Raw genomic sequence first — 19,950 nt, 5'->3', positions numbered from 1 at the left:
GAGCAATTGGTACATGTTAAGAGAGGAACTGCACAGTTCACACTTCCCAAAACCATAACTGACAACCGATGCATTACGGTATTTCTATAAGAATATAAATATATAATGAGGATTTCCCTGAGAGGCCAAATTTTCATTTATTTAGGAAACAAGTAAGTTGAAATATGATGGAATCTCTCCATACAACAGATGCTTCAAGAGCTGACAGTACAGATTTTTCACAAGTGCCACATTCAGAGCAAATTAATTTTGGTTTTGAAAGCCAATTTTGAGACAACCCTCCCAAACACAAGGTACTGGCTGAGGAAACAGTGGAACAGAAAATGAGACTCTAGGCATTGTGCAACATCAGAAAGCATATTTCTTTTTATTTGCCTTTCTTCAAGAACTCTAAGTCACCATTAGGCAAAGGAGTGCATACAAGGATGTACAAGAAAAAGATTAAAAGAGACTTCTTTATTATTGTATTCTGTGGCATGAAAGCCAAAAGCCGTTTTATTTGTTTGTTTGTTTTTAAAGGATATGTTTCTATTCTGGCTGAGGTGTTACAGTTTAGAGAACAACCTACCATCTGCAGGAAACCTCTTCAGAAAATTACAAGTGAGCACAGCTATTTGCTGAGCTGTTTTCCTGAACAAACACTGCCAGCTGCACTAATAGTATTTTACCAGACACTTGTGAGTTTGTGAACCCCTAAGTTTAAAAAGAAATAGGAAATCCATGTGCAGGGTGACAAGGACGGGGAAAAGCAGTTGGAGGTGCTTCCCCCTCAGCAGATTCTCACCTGCTATAAACAAACTGTGTTTGCTCAGTACAGCCATGATGACTTGGCAAATGTGCCTTAAATCTGCCCAGGCACAGACAGCTTGCCCATAGTCTGACACACTGTCTTAGTAGCTTTCATATATAATATTAAACCCCATAGTTTGTCTCCTAATATCCTTCACACAATGCTCTGTCTGTTCACATCCATGTTGTATGCTGATGAATTGGAACAGCCTCGGCCAAAATCAATGAAAATGCCTTCAGAATCAGAGTCGATGGACTCCAAAATCTGATCCACTATGTTCTCAGGGCTGGAAGAGGGAACTGGAAGTAAGGAAGTGTCTCTGTCTAGCTCAAAAGACCTGTGTGGGTCACCAATTGTATGGAAAAGTCCTTTCTGCTGCTCAGCTGTGCCGAGTTTGCTGGAGCACTGCACTGACCCAGTGCTGGGCCTCTCCTGGTCTCCTGGCAGTGAGCTTTTCATGGTTGTCACGGAGCTCTTGGAACCGTTGTCCATGATGGTGGTGAGGTTGGAGTAGCCCTGGAGCTCCAAGCAGGAGGTCATTTCTGAGACTGAGTGCCTTCGGATGCCGGTTCCGTTGGCAGCTATGCCCTCCGTTTCATACTCGGCCACCGGCGTCAGCAGCGGATTGTTGTAGCTCTTTGATCGCACCACGGGGTTCTTGGCAAGGATGTCCCCCGACTTGGAACGCCTGAAGAACCGCTTCTCTGCAAACAAAGACACGGAATCATATCTGCAAATTCTCCCATTAAGGTACTAATAATTATGAGTGTTTAAAAGAAATGCAAATTATTCTGATTATTCATAAGCTTTTCTGGAATTAAACTTTTCTAGAAGAAGACATTTTGCTGATTTTGTAGATTCATAGGCTTCAGATTTCCTAGATTTCTGTAGCATACTGAAGGCCCCAAATCTATCTTTACAAATAATAACTGAGATTCCCTTATATTCACACAACTTCAGCGGCTGAAAAAAACAGTAAATACAATGAGAGAGGTGATACACAGTTGTAAATACTTCCTTTAACAAGAACAGAAAGTACAATTCTGTTCTTTTTCAGGCTATAAACATTTTTACTCATTTTTAGTAGCAGAAATTTAACTTTTCCACCCATCCTGGGAAAATAAAGTCTCTTCAAATTTGGAGCATGAGGATCAAGACAGGCAGTTTTTCTGCTAATTCTGGAAAAACCTTCAAAGTTCAGAGACCACATGGGGGAGACCACCGAGAGTGACTGAAAATGTTAACTAGAGGTCAGTGCCCACAGAAACCTCTTTTTGGGGGAGCAAATCTGCCTTAAATCCAGCAGTGATTGCCTGAATGCTGTTAACCAAGTGGGGTTTCCACAAAAAAAAAAAAAAGGCAGCAGATGGCAGCAAGTGAGCACTGAGCTCCCTCTCTGGCAGTAGTTTAGCGCTGGAATGTCCTGGCAGTGCGAATAAAATTACCATCATGGCCAAGCGACCACCACTCAAACTCTGTGCAGGTCTCAGTGCTCAGATTCACTCCTGCTATCGGAAGAAAAAGTGGTGTGAATAATAGGTCTCACTTTTGAATTTTTCTTTCTGCTACTCTCACTATGCCATCCCATGAAGGAGGCACAATTGGAGCAGGGTATCAAATCACACCCTGGAAGTCACGACAGCCACTGCAAATAAACTGTCTGCTTTAAATCAGGACGCTGGTATATCTTCTCTCAAACATATTCCAATCTCTTAAAATTATGCTATTGTGCAATTATGTGCTTACCTAGACACAAATTCCAATCATATGCTGTACTACTAAAAAAGCCAATTTCTGTATTTAAGACTGTATTTTGCAGCTGTGTCTGCCTCAGCAGTGAAACCATCTGATCCAAGTTAATTTTTGGACTTTTTCATTGTTAGGCGTTTGAGCTGGTAATCAGAAAAGGTTCCTGGGGCTATGAACTCTGGAAACAACATGACACATGCTAGCAAAATAGTTGAAGAGAATTAGATGCATTAGTTTAAAAGAAGCAGCCACTTACACACTAAGCTCCCTTGGATCCAGGTTCAGTGATTACAGTGAGACCCACTTCAGGAGTGTTGCTACATCTACAATGCAGACTGCAGCAAGAAGAAGTGCCCAAAAAAACCTTCTTATCTTCTGCAGCCATGTAATCAGACATTTATTAGCTAACAATTAGTTTCACTGATGCTACATTCTCTTTGGCTGCATTTTTTCTATCTTGACATACAAAAGCTTGTATTTAGAAAATGTCAGTTGGAGGCTCCATTTAAATGCTTGTGGCCTTTTAATGGCAAGCAGTGAATACAAAGTGAATACAATCCTGAACCATTTTCAGGACATAACCAGACTCTATTTAGTCACGTAAAACTCATTTGTTTCTTGAACACTTGCTGCAACACAACCATTTTGCCATTCAGCTCCAAGGGAAAATCAACTACTTTACTGACCATTTCTGACAAACAAACAGACTGAATTGACTGCAGAGAAAACATGCAATTGAACTTATCTCCCTTCTGTCTGCTCTATTTAATCACACCATCCCAGTATTTACAGTAAAATACTCAGATACTACCACGTTTCTTTTTTCATTTACACTGGTAGTATCTTCCTTGTATTTTCAACAGATTGCATTGCTGTGTAGGATATTCCACCTTCATCCTGGCTGTATCTTGCCATCACAGAAGTCACCAAAGGCTTCAGAGCTCCAAGAATCAGAAATTAAGCTGTAGGGAACTCAAGGTGCCACCAGGATAGGCCACATTTCCCCCTTGCTCCTTATGAATCATGATGTTTGTGACAGGTAAAAAGTGTCTCAGCAGGGAAGATTCAATAATCTCCAGAGGCAATGCATGTGAAATTAAGAGATTTTTCCTTCCATGTAATATGAATTCCCACTGCTATGTAAGACCCACTCTGTATTTCTTATCTCCACTGGGATGGAAAACAGCTTATTACCTTCTACTCTTCAGAAAGCTTTTACATGCTAGAAGGCTTATGTGTTAGCCTTCTTGAAGACAAATTCCTACTCTCTTCCCTAATCTTAAGAGCCTTGTACGATCTTTGTGTACTAATGAACACTAATGAAAATTAACTACTGAGTACTTCACAAGTGGCTTCTTGCTTCTTCCTCTCACTGTCCATAAAGCATCCTGTGTCAAAGCTCTCTTGTTAAAAGGTAGAATGGAAATGCTAAACACACTCTAGATTAATTTTACTGATTTTTTATTACTGAGCACTTTTATGATGATCTGTTTTCATCTTTTGCCACTCAAGTTTCACTGTGACTCTGCACCATGCATGGTCTTAAAAAAAGAAGCCTGATGTATTCATGTAAGCACTGGCAGCCACCTCTTGTGCAGGCCCTGCATGGAGCAAGGTTTTGGGAAGTTCTCTGTGCTGTGCCAAATGGAGTCTGTGTTGTTCTTACCCAAGATACAGGCAGAGTGCGTGAAGGGTCCGTCACTGGAATACAGACCATACGTGCCCAAGTAAGGAGAAACAACTTTCTGAATCAGGGATTCCAGTTTCAAATAATCTTCAGACACACCTTTCGACTCATGAACCCCCTGAAAAAGAGGAAATACCCAAGATGAGCACTGCCCCCTTCAATCACAAGCTCTCCTGGCTCACCAGGGCAACCAGAGAAGAACAAGCATTTTCACTGAGTGAAAGCAAAGGTGCCCTGCCATGTGATCATGGTTTGCTGGTACAGCTGATTCCTCTTCTGTAAAACCAAGAGATATGAATCAGACCAGAGCTACTTTCAGGACATTTAAATCCAGGAAAGTATATCCTACTTAATGCACAGCACTCAGGGAAGGATAGAGGACATGATCTGTAAAGAGGAATTTACAACATCCCTGGACTTTTTGCTATTGCAATCTTACAGTGACTTCCTGAATGATCACGTCTGGTACCACAGGGTGTCACTGCCATCGCGGCAATACCGACAGCATTAAGAAAAAGGTGAAACTGAGACCCTCAGAAATATTTCTTCCAGGATATTTTCAACAACCAATATTTACAGTAAAGAAGTTTGTTCTCTTTCCTCATCCATCCCCTGGCACCTACCATATTCTAGGCAAAAGTCACATTATAGCTAGCATGGTAAGAATCACCCACAGGCAAAATGTTTAGCCTTTAGCTGTTAACTCTGCACTTCCACCCACAAGCACACTTGTTAGGCTGCAGAGGTGACAGAGAAACCTTGCAGAGTTGTATTCTCCCTTCAGCTTACAGCTGCAGTGCGTGCCCCTGTGCGGTCTGAGCAAAGCCCCGTACAGTCTTGAGTAGGATACCTCTTGCACTATATGGAGCCAATTCACATTTTCCATGTGCTCAACACAGCATGTCACAGAATTAAGATCCTAAATGCCATACTCAGCAAGAACTCTGCCAGAATTTAGGAGATTTCATGGCGTGTTCCTGAGCTACTGTAAAAAGAAACTGATTGGCATGAAAGCCTCCAGAGAGCAAAAAAGACCAGATGAATAAAGTTGCAACACTTCCTTCAGCATGTGAAAGGATCCTGACATTCAGGATGTGTTCACAGCTCAGTATGACTCACCAACCAGACTCCAGAGTGACTCTCAGATGTGTTTCTGAATGGCTGACTCCACCCCCTGCCTGCTGCACTGCCTCTGTGCTGCCTCGTCACTTGATAAAACTTTATGAATGGAAAATGAATAATGGCTAACAGCGAATTCAAATTCAGACAGAATGTGAATTTGGACAGAATTTGAATTCCAGTTCAGCAGTTTTTAAATAACAAACAACAATCTTTGGCGATGTGCTATGTCCTGAAAAACTCTGGGACAGCCACAAATACAAATTTGAACACAAAGGCATATCTAGTGGATCCAAAACCTTGTAGACATCAAAGGAACAGTAGAATGAGCCCACAGTTATTCCACCAGGCAAAATTAACATTGGAATAGTTCAGATGATTTAATGAAGGTGCACATATTATTTCCAATTCATTACTGGCCTACTGAGATCTGTTCCAGGGTTTCTAAATCTGCTGGAATTTAGTCAAGCCCTCAGAAAGGCAACATGCCTGCTACCTTACTACATATTAACAAACCCATCATGAGCACATCAAGCAAAGGCCACGTCTTAGGACGTCTTGCATCAGGCTCCCACACTAAATACCTCTGGAACTGGTCTCCTAAACATGACATATATGAGTGGCAGAAGCCAGTGATATTTAGCAATGCTCATGCCCAGGCTTTGCTGTAGGGCTTTATTTACTTTTCTACCATTTTAGTATTTTTTGTACTTGTGAAAGACAAGTAGCTAAATATCACCTGTGGGTAAAGAACCCTGTTGCATTGCATGGTGGGGAACTGTGAGGAGTTCTTTTAAAAATGGATGGTCTAGAAAGAAATTAAGTGAACCGAGACAACCTTGCATCTGAGAACTGTTTCTCGGTAACAAAACCAAGAACAACAAAAAAAGAAGTTGCCCTACTAAAGAGGGCTAGAAAAGACAGAGAAGGAGGAAGAAAAATGGAAAAGGTTACCGAGAAGAGAGAGACTGAGAGGGAGAGGGGAGACAGAGAGGGAAAGCGGCATTACCACCAGCAGGATGGGGAGTGGCTGTCGAGGTCCAGGCAGCGGGGTATGAGCTCTGCCTGCTGGGGAGCCTGCACAGCTCCCGGAGAGGCCCCACAGGCACGGCCCCACAGGCACGGCCCCACGGGTACGGCTCCCCAGCCACGGGCGGCCGGACACACTGTGAGGGAGTGAGCGCTGGGACAGGAGCCGCAGAACCCGGGACACGGTCACGGGGGGGACCGCGGCAGTGGCCGGATCGGGGCAGGCAGGGCTGGACACAGGTGGCTCAGGCAGGGACGTAGGGACGAAGTGGCAGGACAGTGGTCAAGGACACAGGGAGGCAGGACAGACACGAGGGCCAGCAAGTGCCAGCAGGGGCAGGAGAGCCAAAAGGCAGCCTGGAGCCAGGGAAAAAAGGACAAAAAGCAGGCTAGGGCCAGGACAAAGCAGCAGAGCTCAGCAGGAGCCAAAGCAAAACCACAAGACTCAAAAGGCCCCCAGACTCAAAAAGCCCCAAGAAAACAAATCTGGAAAGGCCCGCAGAGCTTGTGAGGCCGCTCCCCAAGTCTGCCTGCTGGCAGGAGGCCACTGGCCCAGTCCAGCCTTCCACTTCGGTCCATGGGTGGCAACCTTTGGCCACCTGATCGCAGAAGCTGCTCTGGGGAGTGCAGTGTCTCCTGCTGTCCCATGTGAGCTCTGAAATGGTTGCCAGGCAAAGTCCCCCCAGAGACAAGGCTTTCTCCCATCTTCTTCTAGGTGTCTCCTGCACATGGCAGGAAACAGTTGTCCGCCCCACATGCCTCTGACAATCAGTGTTGAGACAAAGCAAAACTAAATTGGCTCCTCACAAACCCCAGTAACTCACTAGTGCCACACTGCTCAAAAACTTACTCTTACCACCAGCAGAACTGTATGAGTAACAGAAGTGTCTTTGCCTAGTGGCACCTTAACACTGTCTGATTTCCTACCAGCCTTCAGGTCTGAAGAGTTCTTCTGGTTTTGAATTATATGTTCTGATGAACTCATCAAAAGCCAGAGCTATATTCTGCATGGACAGCTGCTCTTGCAGGGATACAAAGAGACTTCCAGCAGTTCTGCTGGGCTGGGATAGGCTCCTGTGGTAAGCTGAGAGGATGGAGAGTCGACCCCCAAGCTACAGCCGCTGGGACACCTCTCCATCACGCGGCCAGGGGGCTGTGCAGGGCACAGACTCATCCCCACCGCTGCTGTCCTGCAGAGCCCACTGGCTCTCTGTTCCTGAATAACACTCTCTTCTCTGAAAAACCCAACTCCCTCACCATCTGCATCAGCTGCTTCTTCAGTCTTGCCCTCAACCTTCATTTCTGTTCTCTCAAAGCACTGTTAATCTCCACCTCTTTTTCATTTCAGCATCTTTCAGTTGCCACCTTTGAAGTGAAAAGGCCTCTGAATTCTACCATTACAATGTAAAACCACTCAGTATTGACACAGCCTGCTATTAGTTTAATCCTCAGTTCTGTATTCCAATGGATACTTCTAAAAACAGATTGAAAACTCGTAAAATATGTGGTGTTTGCTGTTGCTATAGGACACGAGTCAACACGATGCAGACACACTGTTGCTCTCAAGGCAGGAGAAAGGGAGGTTTATTTTCTGACTCCAACATTTATAGATTTCCAAAGGTGACAGTGGATTGGAGGGTGAAAGTGCCACCTCTCCAGGGACACTGGACAAACCAACAGTCTATCAAGTTTCTCCTCCTCCATAAAATAATGCAAAACAATAAGTTGTTTACAGAAAGTGTGTTAGAAAGCTTGATACAAGAATGCAAACATCAGAAGGCTTAGAAATTCTTAAAAAATCAGGGCGACAGTTTGCTGCAGCCAGTGCTGCCTTCTGCACTGTGCCTTGGCACAAACATGCCCTATTACCTGTGACATCCTTCCTGCACTGACCATTGTTCAAAGCTTTTCTGCAGGGGTCTGATGGAGCAACCCCCTTAAACCTTTTACTTGCTGTGGAGCTTCTGTCAGAACAAGAGCATAACAGGGTGCAGATCCCGTCCTAACCCTGCAAACCAGTGGTTTTCCTGCATTCCTTTCTGGTGTGATACTCAATGACAAGCATCCTCTGGGCCTCTAAGTTACCAAATACAAGTACATCCCAAAGTTTAGCAAGGACAATTTCAGCTTTCCCAATCTAAACTTTCCATATGATGTAATGACATTCTCACTTATTTATGAATCACCCCAGCCTACGTAGCCTAGAGAAGTGTCTGTAGGCTCAGAGCAAGCTTTAGGAGCCTGGAAGAAGCTTGTTTTGATTTAGATGCCAGGCCCAAGAGTGCATTTAAACTCCTGTCTCCCCACCAGTGGTTTCTAACCCATCCCCTGTGCCGCATGTCCAATGACCTGTTTGTGTAACACCAAATTCAGTAGAAAAGCACTTCTAGTAGAAGCTTAGGCATGGAGGAAAGTATAATTATTATAAATGTTTCATATATCTGTATGTAAAGACAGATAAATAGATAGTTAAGTATGTATAGACATCTGTACACCCACCTACATCAGCATCTATAAGAAGTTCTTTTTAGATCCTTCCCCAAATTTGTAAGTGATTGGTGCTTATAAAGGCAAACAAAATGAGCCTTAGAGTTAAGCCAACTTGGATGGTTATTTGTGTCACAACAGTTTCTGAAGAAATGATGACAGGACTTAAAAGTCACCAATAAAATGATAGTGATAATAAAGTATTTTGCTGTTATTTTGGCATCTTCTGCTTCTCCTTGTACAATTCTTCTGCTCAATGCCTTACTATTTCAGTATTTCACTATGAAGCAATAAAGCAAAAGTCATAAGGCTGGCTGCTTAGCTTACAATAAGCTCTATCACAATTTGGAGTAAAAATAAAACTTGGAGCATTATCAGTAAAACAGAGAGTCTACCTGTATCTTTAATGCAATATTTGCTCTGCAGACCTGCAAAAACCTTATTTAAAGGATAACTGTTGCCTTTCACGGACCCAATCTCATTTTAGCAGAAGAGTTTCATGCTTCTCTGTGACTGTGAGATGTATCTATCAAATTCCTTTCAAAGGAATGAAATTGACTTGACCTATTTATTTTGCAATTGAGGGCCAAAATAGCTCAATATCAAATATCTGTAAGCACCTTAGCACTTTTGGAAGAGTGGAACTGCTGGATCAAATCCTCATGCTGATCACACTGTTTCAAAACGCAACATGGGTCACCTCATTATGTCTCTATTTGGAAAGGATTATAATGTAATATTATGACAAGAGTCTGCCCTACTATGAAGGCATGGGGATACTGGGGATTTGAGTCTTGAATAAGTAACTACTGTTGGAAATGGAAGACATCTATCAAGAACAGAGACATGTATTACTGCATGAGATACAGTACCCAAGTCCAAAACTTCATTATCCTTAATTAAATGGTTTTGAAACCAAATGTTTTTCTGTAGTAGTTCAAATGCATTAAAAGTAGTTCAAATGCATTAAAATTAATGCATGACTGGTTTTGATATGTAAACATGCAAGCACTCCCAGAAGGGCCACATCCTTAAAGACTACGGGTTATTTATGTATTTACTTTATGAAGACACTGTCCCATCTGCTGGACCAGCTACATGCATGGGCTCCACTGCTACACTTGAGTGCGGCAGTGGAATAAAACCTTTTTATTTAGGAACAAAACCCCGTAAGTCATATCCACAATCATTCCAGTAAGTAGGGATGCACCAAACTGCTCAGGTTTCCATCCCTGTTAATTCTGTAAACTAACCACGAACTCCTACTGAGCTTTTGAAGGGCACAAGGGCTTCTTGTGAAAGCACAAAGGAAAGAATGAATGAGTAAACAGGTATGTTCAGAAGAATAGGTGGGGGATTTGTACCTAGGCACATAAGGCCACAGCCTCCTTTTTCAATATGTACAACCATAGAATCAGAGAATGTTTCGGGTTGGAAGGGACCTCAAAGCTTATCTCATCCCATCCCCTGCAGGGACACCTTCCACTAGACCAGGCTGTTCCAAACCCCATCCAACCTGGCCTTGGACAATTCCACAGGTGGGGCAGCCACAGCTTCTTTGGGCAACCTGTGCTAGGGCCTCCATCGCAACAGGGAAGAATTTCTTTTGTATACAGGATTTCTTTAAGCTTTAAAGTCCTAAAGCAGAGGCAACCTCAGGCAGGCATTTAAAGATGTAAGGGGTCCCTCTCAAAGGTAACCTTAAAACATGTTCAGTGTTCATTACTTTAACCTTTTATATGCTGTTCTTCAAAGCATTCCAAATATGGAATGCTTTGAAGAAGTTTTTTAATGTACATAAATGATAACAAAAAATACTGCTAAGCCATTATTAACATTGTATCTAGGCACAGGCTACCTGACTTGTAAAGCTGCCAGAAACATGAACTATTTTGATAACATTTGCCACAATTTTTCTTTACATAAATAAATTTTTAGAAATCATCAAATGTCCTTGCTTTCGTTTATCACGGCAACAAAATAAGCACAATCACAAGTCTGTACTTTTGTTTCCTATTACATTAATTTTTTTCAGAAAAAAAGGAAAAAAGAAATTTTTGCACAGTTGTAATTGCAGCAGAGAAGAGCGGAGTGAGAATATGTGAGAGAAACAACTCTGCAGACACCAAGGTCAGTGAAGAAGGAGGGGGAGAAGCTGTTCCAGGCAGAGGAGCTGGGATTCCCCTGTGACCGTGGTGAGGCCCCTCTGTCTGCAGCCTGTGGAGGAGACCCATGCCAGAGCAGGGGGATGCCTGAGAGAAGGCTGTGACCCCATGGGAGGCCTGTGGAAAGAGGGGCCCGCGCTGGATCAGCCTGTCCCTGAAAGACCGTACCCATGGTAAGGTGAGCCATGCTGCAGCAGTTTGATGGGGAGCGTTGCCCATGGGATGGGCTCACACCACAGCAGTTTGCAGGGATCTGTTGCCTGTGAGATGAACTTACACTGGAGAAGTTCATGGAGAACTGTCTCCCGTGGGAGGGACCCCATGGTGCAGCAGGGGAGCGAGTCCTTTCCCTAAGTAGTGGGAGAAACAGCGAGTGATGAACTGATCATAACTCCCATTCCCTGTCTCCCCACACAGCTGGGAAGGAGGGGTGTGCTAAGAAGATGTTTTTAAGGTTTTATGTAATTTCTCATTATTCTGCTCTGGTTTTGTTAGCCATAAATTCAATTAGTATCTCTAATTAGGCTCTCTTGCCTGTGACAGTATTTGATGAGTGATCTCTCCTGGTCCTTACCTCAACCCTATTTTGTATTTTCTCTCCCCTGTCCCAGCTGTGGAGGCAAGTGATGAGAGGCTTTGGTGGCATCCAACCCACTACAGAGGAGCCTGCTCCTGGATTATGGAGCAGCTTCTGCCCCAGTGCTCTGGGAATTACAGCTGTTCACAAGTACTTGCTAGCACAGCACTATGTAAAACAAAGATGAAATTTTCTTCTTAAGTATTTCTGATAGCCACCAGCACAAGAATGATATATTCACCACCCCATCCAACTGCCTTGAAATCTTGAAAATTGGTGAATTACACTGATGGAAAAATGATTTACCCTAAAAATCCTGCAATGCACCAGACCAGAGAACTAAGCACAGAATTCACAACAGCTGGAGACAAAAGAGCTACAGCTAAAGCTATCACATCCTCTGGCCATCATGCATACCCTAAAGGGATGTCTCATATATGGCAAGAGACCAGTAACAAGCCTGGCTGCTGGCTGTTCTTGCTACCCAGCTGCTGTTCATAATTCCACTTACATAATTCCACTTCAGGGCCCTAGCTGGATCTCCTTCTGGCCATCACTCTCTCATGCCTGATTCCTTCCATTTTAAACCTTTGCTGCATGCCTTTGATATCTGCTGCTTCACAATACCCCACACCCATCCTGAGCTCCTCTTTCAGTCCATGGGCAAGCCCCCTATCATTTGCTGAGCTCCTCAGCCACACAAGCCTCTCCGCATTCACCTTTACCAGAGGCTGCTTCAGTTCTGGCTCAACAGCTGCACACACATTGCTGCAAGTAACTCCTCACTCATCTGTGCATTAATATCATCATAAGCAACTATTAAACACCCAAACTGCTTTTAACTGACCAGCAGTAACTCAGTGTTTCGCTCAGTACTTATAAAAGGTCACAGGTTCTGTGTTTTTCAGTTCTGACTAATAGTACCCACCACTTGTAACACCTAGAAATGGCTCAGCTGCTTTTCACATCCCTCTTTAGCACAGGCTATTAAGAGACCATTTACCTAATAAATTATACATTGAAAAGTATCTCTAGTGTCTAAAGGTTCCCTAAAAACTGGATGCAGTGGAGGAACTACTTCATGCCCACCTGAAACTTGTGGTTGTGCTAAATCAATGACTGGTCATTGATTAAAGGCTGGAGCACTCACCTTGAGCTTTAACACTTCAGCTGATCAGCCTGTGTACATGATTAAGTATTGGTGCAAAGGATTGTCTTCTGCTTCAACTGACAAACTGCTGGATAGCTTTTAAATGAAAAAAAATAAAAAAGAATAAAATAAAACATAAATAAAATCTGTATTCCTCCAGACCCAGGGGAACAAACAAACCAGACCTTCTGGACCCAAGCCCCAGGCCCTGCCAGTAACAGGCACAGCACTAAGGGACGCAAAGCGTGGCTTGGTGCTTAGGTTACCAACTTCTGAACTCAGGAAAGAAAAGTGGAAAAGGCAAACTTCTGGATTATTTAACAAAGTAATTTCAGCAATGATCACTCTTGGTAACTTAATGGAACAGAAGAGCAAAGTCCTCTGCCCTCAGACAAGAAGTGGCTGCGTATGGCTCAGCTCATGGCCAGATAAAACACTCTGGACCTCAGTCTGCTGGAGCATCCCCTGTATGGGGGCAGCAGGGGCACCCTTGGTGGCTGGACTCGCCCTTGTCTGCCAACAAAATGCTGCAACAGTCCTGACCTGGTGCTATGTGAAAGGAAACACTGCCAGAAACATTTACAGGGTCAGTTCTGAAAGCAAAGTGAGATCCTGGCCTCATGTATTGCCCTGTCTTAACCACACAGGCAAACAGCTAAGAAGTGTAACTATTTTCTGCTTAAAAGCAGCAGATTCCTTGGAGAAAAGGAAAACTCAATATGACAGAAAGAAACACTCAGGCAATGGTGATAATCTGACACATACTGGATAACAATCATTGCCCAAACACTCCCAGAGAAAACTGAAATTTAGTCACAAGGCAGACGCAGAATAATATCCATTGTGAAAATACGTGATTCAGCTAACACTGGTGGTGCAGACTTTTGGTGCAGCACAGTCTGCACACCCTGGTGACCACACAAACAGCAAGATGTGCTGCTGGGCATAGCCAAAGAGAGAGCAGCAGCCTTGCTTGTGAGGCACTTGGAAACCAGTGCCTTACAGAAGTCAGGACAACTTCCACTTTCACTGCATCGCAATCGTCTGGACCTTGAGTAACATAGACCAACCCTGCCTCAGGGCAGGCAAGAGAAATCACCATGGGAACAAGCTGGAGACAAATGGGTCGCTAGTCCTTGCCACATGCATCACCAATGGCACAGCATATGCTCCCAGTTACACTGTGGGTCACATTCTGGATGGAGATCTGCAGCGCTCCATCTTCCTTAGAAGAGACAGATGCACATACTTTACGGCCAGTCATCCAATTTGCACCAATCTTCCGGACAAAATCAGAGACTACTCACAGATAAACCTATGGCAGCAAAGATACGTTATGGTTTACTTATTTGAGAAGAGGCCTCAGGAGCTGTCGCCAGCTATGCACAGCTTTTGTTTGCTCTGCAGCACTGTTTCATTGTCTAAACCCATCCAGCACATGCTCTGGATGAGACCACAGTGGTTCTTGGAGCAGCAAGTGTAGCTCAAGAGCTGAAGCCTTCCTCTAGCACACAGCAGTTCAGGAGCTGCTGCTCTTTCTGCACCACACAGCATTGACCTGGAAGTCTCCTGTTCACATGCCCTACATCTTCAGTGGCCGTGCACAGCACTCTAAGGAAAAACTCAAAGATCTCACTCTTATACCCACTGTAGGAACTCACACACAAGAAGGAGGGCTGTCTCACCTCCAATGACCACCTTGTTCCCAGGATGTCAGTCCTGCAGAGCAAATCCTGCAGTATTATACAAATTTATATAGCAGTATTATACTACATTTATGTAGCACCATCTGGCCTCCATTTACACATGCACACAATGCAAACTGATAAGTAAACTCATGGAAGTATTAGATGTGATAATGGATTCTTCTCAGCTTTTGCTAACTTGACACCAAGGATAATGCAATGCATAGAATCAGCCATGCAGTTTCAGACCTAAAAGTTAACTAAATTCAACATTTTCTTGCTAACAGTGATAGCAGGAGAAATGCACAGGCAAAGAAAGGAAATAGGGCGTGCTCAGTGCAGGCTTTCTTGGAGGACATGCTGGTGCTTCTAGTGAACAGGGATGTAAAAACTTGCTGTGTGGGACTTTGCAGTAGGCCTTAATCATAAACAATCTGTGCGAGAAATTATTTAACAATCAAGATGAAGATTGTCAATAAATGATAGAATAACTAATTTCCAGAAATAAAGAACCAGCTTAGCTATTGAATCCTCTGAACAGAGGAGAGGATGGATCTTTTTGGTACTTTAGCAAAGTACTTTTCTTGTGTGGTTGCAGCTTCCCTATTTAGGAGCTGGGTGCATGCAGTTCTGAATCCTCCAGCTCAGACACCCTCAAAGACAATGTTTCCTCCATTTGCTTCAGTTTGTGCTCACTGACACTGAGCACTATTGAGAAGAGTTTGGTTCCATCTTCTTTACATTCTCTCTTCAAGTATTTGTAACAAGATGCCCCTGAGACATCTCTTCTCCACGCTGAACAGCCCCAGCTCTCTCAGTCTTTCCTCACAGTCTTTCCTCCTGTCCCTTTACCACCTTCACAGTGCTTTGTTGGACTCTCTCCAGGAGGTCCATGTCTCTCCTGTCCTGAGGAGCCCAGAGCTGCACATAGCACTCCAGGTATGCTCTGCAGAGCAGAGGGGCAGGATCGCGTCTCTGACCTGCTGACAACGCTTTGTCTAATGCAGCCCAGGATACCACTGGCCATCCTTGCAGCCAGGGCACACTGCTAGCACAAGTTCTACTAGTTCCAACAGGGTCCAGCATCTGGAGCACTCTACTTGAGAGCTTCAAGTCCCATAAATTACTGAATAAACTCACTGTGAGGGATTACAAGATCAACCAATGAATTTTGAGAGACATCTGGGTAATTAAATGCCCTGCATCCAAGTAACTGGGAGCAAGGGACAAAGACTGAGAATTTAATGTACCCGCTCCTGCTTCTAGCCCACTTGTACATGCTTCCAGGCTTTGTTTGCCTAGAAAACTTCGGGTACTTCTGGGTTTTCCTGATGATGCATGCAACTTTCATCCCAAGCAAACAACTCTGACATTTTTTACCCTTTAGGAAATAGATTCAAAACAGAATCAAAACTGCTTCAAGAAGGGACTAAATTTTTCTTTGATGAAGCCTGTGTTGACTAAGCTGACCTGATCTGCTGAAACCCTTCCCCATAGGGGCTCCTCTCCCGCAGTCCAAAGGCAAAACAAGAAAATGTGCCTGGGCTGGGAAGAAACAGAAGTCACACCTTTGCAGTCTGGAACAAGCTCATAGAATGTAGTTTGCCCTTGAGAGGGCTCTTTGAGTCCCGTGTGGGGGGCTGAGAATTCACAATGGACTCACTTTTGGTAACCCTCTCAGACTATATTATGTGTGTTTGCAAACAGGTATTACCTCATGGCAGAATGAAGTGGGAAAAGCAGCACTTGTACATCACACATTCTTTTATGCCACAAGTCAGAAAAACCCCTGTCAAGTTAATATTTTTATACCAGTTTACAACCACGGGAAGCTGTGCCCTGTGCATTACATGTTCATTCCTAGGCATTAGTATCCTTTTTGCACATGCGGGACAGATGCAGCTGCATCATTCACGGCTGTATTGTTATGAGCCCCCGATAGCCTTGCCTCACATTATTTTTTCCTCTTCTCATTTTATCCTAAAGCACTGGCATATTGGTAAAGCCTGTACCTCTTGCTTTTCTCATAGCAAAAGCAGTCACAGGAGAGAGAGGCAGAGAAGCTTGCCATTGCCATATTGACAAAAGTCAGCACTTCAGAACCCTGTTACTGCCTCAGAAAGAAAGATCTTGTCATATTCACTTTAATCTCCAGCAAGTGCCAAATTATGTCAATGTCAGTGTCAGAAGGTGCTCTGTCTCTTCCTTCCTTTCACTGGTAGCAATGAGGCACAGATAAAAGATAAGGAAGACAAAACACCCAGCCATGGTTTGTGTTCAGCTGGTGAGTTTTTCAAATGGCTTGGCTGCACAAGGATAGGCAGCAAACGGATTTTTCTTTCCGGAAAGAACCAAACACTACAGGCAGGCTAGTCTCTGCCTGACCTACAGATATCCAATGTCTTATGTTTCTTTAAACTGTCATTAAACATTTTATATGGGACTGCAAAAGAAAAAGCAGAAGATAAGGACCAGTAAAAGACATTAAATTATTGAAAATAAGTAAGTTACTTTGAAACATTAAATACAGTGCTTAGAATTCTGCAGAAGCTGAGCAGCCAGTTCATTAAATAAGACCCAAGGAAAATAATGGTATGCATTTCTTCCTTTTATAGGTTTAGGACTAGAGGTGTCCGACTCCCACCTAAGTGACTCCCCTGGGCATAGGCCAGAGCAGTCTAATAAGCTCCTGTGACTTTCCAAGAACTGAACAAATGAATCCACACAAAGATGAGTGTCTCTGAAGAGCTGTTTATGGAACACATTTGAGCTGGACTTAGTTTATCTGCATTCGCAAATGCTTTAGGACTGTCACATTATACTCACAGGCAAATACAGACATGCACAGGAATGCAGAGATCACCTATGTGTTGCCAAAGACTAAGATGCGATGTTCAATGGCCAAAAGAATAAATCTTCTCATTTTTAGGCTCCCTCCTGAAGTTGTTGCTGATCTATACACTTTAGGCTCATCTAACATTGCTGGGAAATTGATGACTTATAAGTCTGAGCATTCAGGACTTTTACCCAGCCTTGGGTGTTGTCTCATTTATTTTAAGAAAATGCATGTTATTTTCAGGCACCTACTCAAAGAGAAAAAAGGAAGGCATAGCCCTCTCTCAGTGCATCCAGACTGTTTTGAAGAGACATCCAAGTAAAGCTTTTGAAGAGCCACAAACATTAACTTGACTGCTGTTACCCACTTGTGAGGATTTCTGACATTGCCTTTCAGTGACACTCCCCTTTTAAATCATTACCAAGCATCCTCCAACATGCTTTACCCTTCCAAGGTGACTCAATCTACTCAAAGAATTTTATTCTTTTCTGAAATACACTTCAATAGATTAAGCAGACATGTCAGCTGTGCCTTCTGGATTTTTAAAAAGTTTTGCTATTTCTGGTAGCAACACCATTTTCATCACCAGTACTCATCCCTGTGAGCCAGAAAGCAGCAGATCACCGGTCTATCCTGACACTTTGCAGCTACTCTTGAGGAGGCTGAGCTTCCATCAATCCCAGAACACATGAGTTTAGGAGTCCAGGAGCCTGGAAGCCTGGTCTGGAGGCAGGCCTCCCAGCTTGTCCCAAAAGCTTTGCTGAAAGCAACACATTCCTACATAACAGTTTAATTTCAATTAAAAAGTCTTTGCTAATTCAAAATACTTGGAAAGTAACTGATTGGATCTAGAGCCAATACCCTTTCTCAGCAACCCAACATGTGGAGGAAGCAAAGAAATACAGGCACACAAAATCTGAGTTTACAGGCAGCACACTCCCCAAACAGAAACAGTGTGTGGATTAGGATTAGCCATCAGGAGTAGCTCTGAAGGGCTGGCTTTGCCTCATCTATCACCTACCAAGGACATTGCAATTCCGCACTCTGGCAAAATTCAGCAGTGTTCAGAATTCTTACAACAACCATAGAGAGCTACTTGCAATGGAAACCAACAGATGCCCTGACCTACTTCTTGGCAATATGACTACTTCTGAAACAAAATTTCTTTTCCCCTCAGTGCTGGCTAGTGCTTTAATTTAACCCACATAATATGACATAGCCATGTCCCAGGAAGCAAGTCTTCTCCTTGCTTCTGTTTTAAACATTATCAACATGGCTATATGTACAACCATATTCTAGAGCTTTTTAGGGAACTACTGCCCAATTCCACCTCTACTACACAAGGGCTTTAGCAGACCTGCATTAACTTCATACTGCCTAGATATCTGTTCTCATGTGTTCAGAGGAGACACAACAGAAACAGTCCACTGCTTGTTCCAAGGTTTTGTTCTCTTCAACTACACAAGGCTCACGAATGATACAGGAGGAATGAGGGATGCATTTTTTTCTTGGAGCCCAACAATCAACCTACAATAAGAGGACAAGAAACCTCTAGGGGACTTCTGATTGACCACCGAGGTCAGTGATATATTATTATTTTAACAGTCATAAAATGACTCATGATATTTTGTCTGTTTCCTTCCATTCTCCATTTGTCCATCGAGATACATTTACTCTCTCATGTATCAGGCTGCACAATCTGCAGTGCAGAGACCATGTTTTCATTGTGTTTATACAGTGCTCAGTGCATGAAGACCCTTGTCTAGCAATGAAGGAGGCTTGGGGATAAGTGGTGTCCAGTGACAAAAGCAGCTGACAAATCTTAGCTTACTCAGAATCAAACATGACAAGTACTCCTCATCAGATGCTATGCCTTGTTAAAAATCCCAGCAATACAAATTCATTCCAGGATAACAAACTTGTGTCAATTTAACTACTGCAAATTGCACTTGCTGATAGAGACAATAAATAAACTAGAAAAAGAGAGAATATTGCACAGAAATAAATGTATCTCTACAAAATACTCTGCAGTGCCAATCTTGAGGGCCAGATTCTCGGTTTTGCATGTGTGAACACAAAGCAACAGAGGGCTCTTCCCTTTGTGTCCTGGCTGCAAGATTTCTTACCTGACTCTGCATGGGGCTAATGCAAACAACACAAACAAACCACCCTTTCACCAGGAAGGAAGAAAACATCCCAATTTATGCACAACCCAGATAAAGTATAGGCTTTTGATATGATGATTTATATTTAAATAAGTTCTACAATACATTTATTTATTGGTTTCTGCTTTTTGTGTCTTCTAAACCAGGAACTCAGACAAATGTAAGGATAAGTTAAAGCATATGGAAACCTCACACCCATAACCACTTTGTCCAACCTATGCTTCAGGTCTAAGAGAGTTAATAAGAAAACCTCCCAAAAGCAACCACCACTTGTGAAAACCTGCAGCCATAAAGGACTGACTACAACTGGCATCACAGTGTTACAGCACCTCTATAGCTGCAGCTTTCTGACAGCAAAGGCTATTTTGTTTTTAACCACTATGCTGTCCTTAGTTTCATGTGTGGCTGCTGAGATGGAAAAACAGCACTCTCTGCATTTCACTTTCAGATCTTAAAATGTACTTTTCCACTCCTTTAAAATGGAAGGAACTTTGCAGAAATAACAAAAAGG

General features: G+C 43.3%; 1 protein-coding gene across 2 annotated transcripts in view; it reads right to left on the bottom strand.

Moving 5' to 3' along the window:
• Positions 1–132: 132 nt before the first annotated feature.
• PRR5 (proline rich 5) overlaps positions 133–19,950 on the bottom strand; it is a 76,436-nt gene continuing 56,618 nt past the window's right edge. For both annotated transcript variants that reach the window (XM_041484452.1, XM_041484451.1), the window contains 2 exons: positions 4,206–4,344; positions 133–1,494 (listed from right to left, as the gene is read on the bottom strand). In XM_041484452.1, the coding sequence (XP_041340386.1) occupies positions 944–1,494; positions 4,206–4,344 (690 nt within the window). In that variant the 3' untranslated portion in view covers positions 133–943. The remainder of the gene's footprint in view (positions 1,495–4,205; positions 4,345–19,950) is intronic.

This window comes from Pyrgilauda ruficollis, unplaced genomic scaffold (assembly GCF_017590135.1).
Source record: "Pyrgilauda ruficollis isolate IOZ18807 unplaced genomic scaffold, ASM1759013v1 scaffold66, whole genome shotgun sequence".
Classification (NCBI taxonomy): domain Eukaryota; kingdom Metazoa; phylum Chordata; class Aves; order Passeriformes; family Passeridae; genus Pyrgilauda; species Pyrgilauda ruficollis.
Note: the sequence above shows the minus strand (reverse complement) of the source record. Positions and strands in the feature narration are given on the sequence as shown.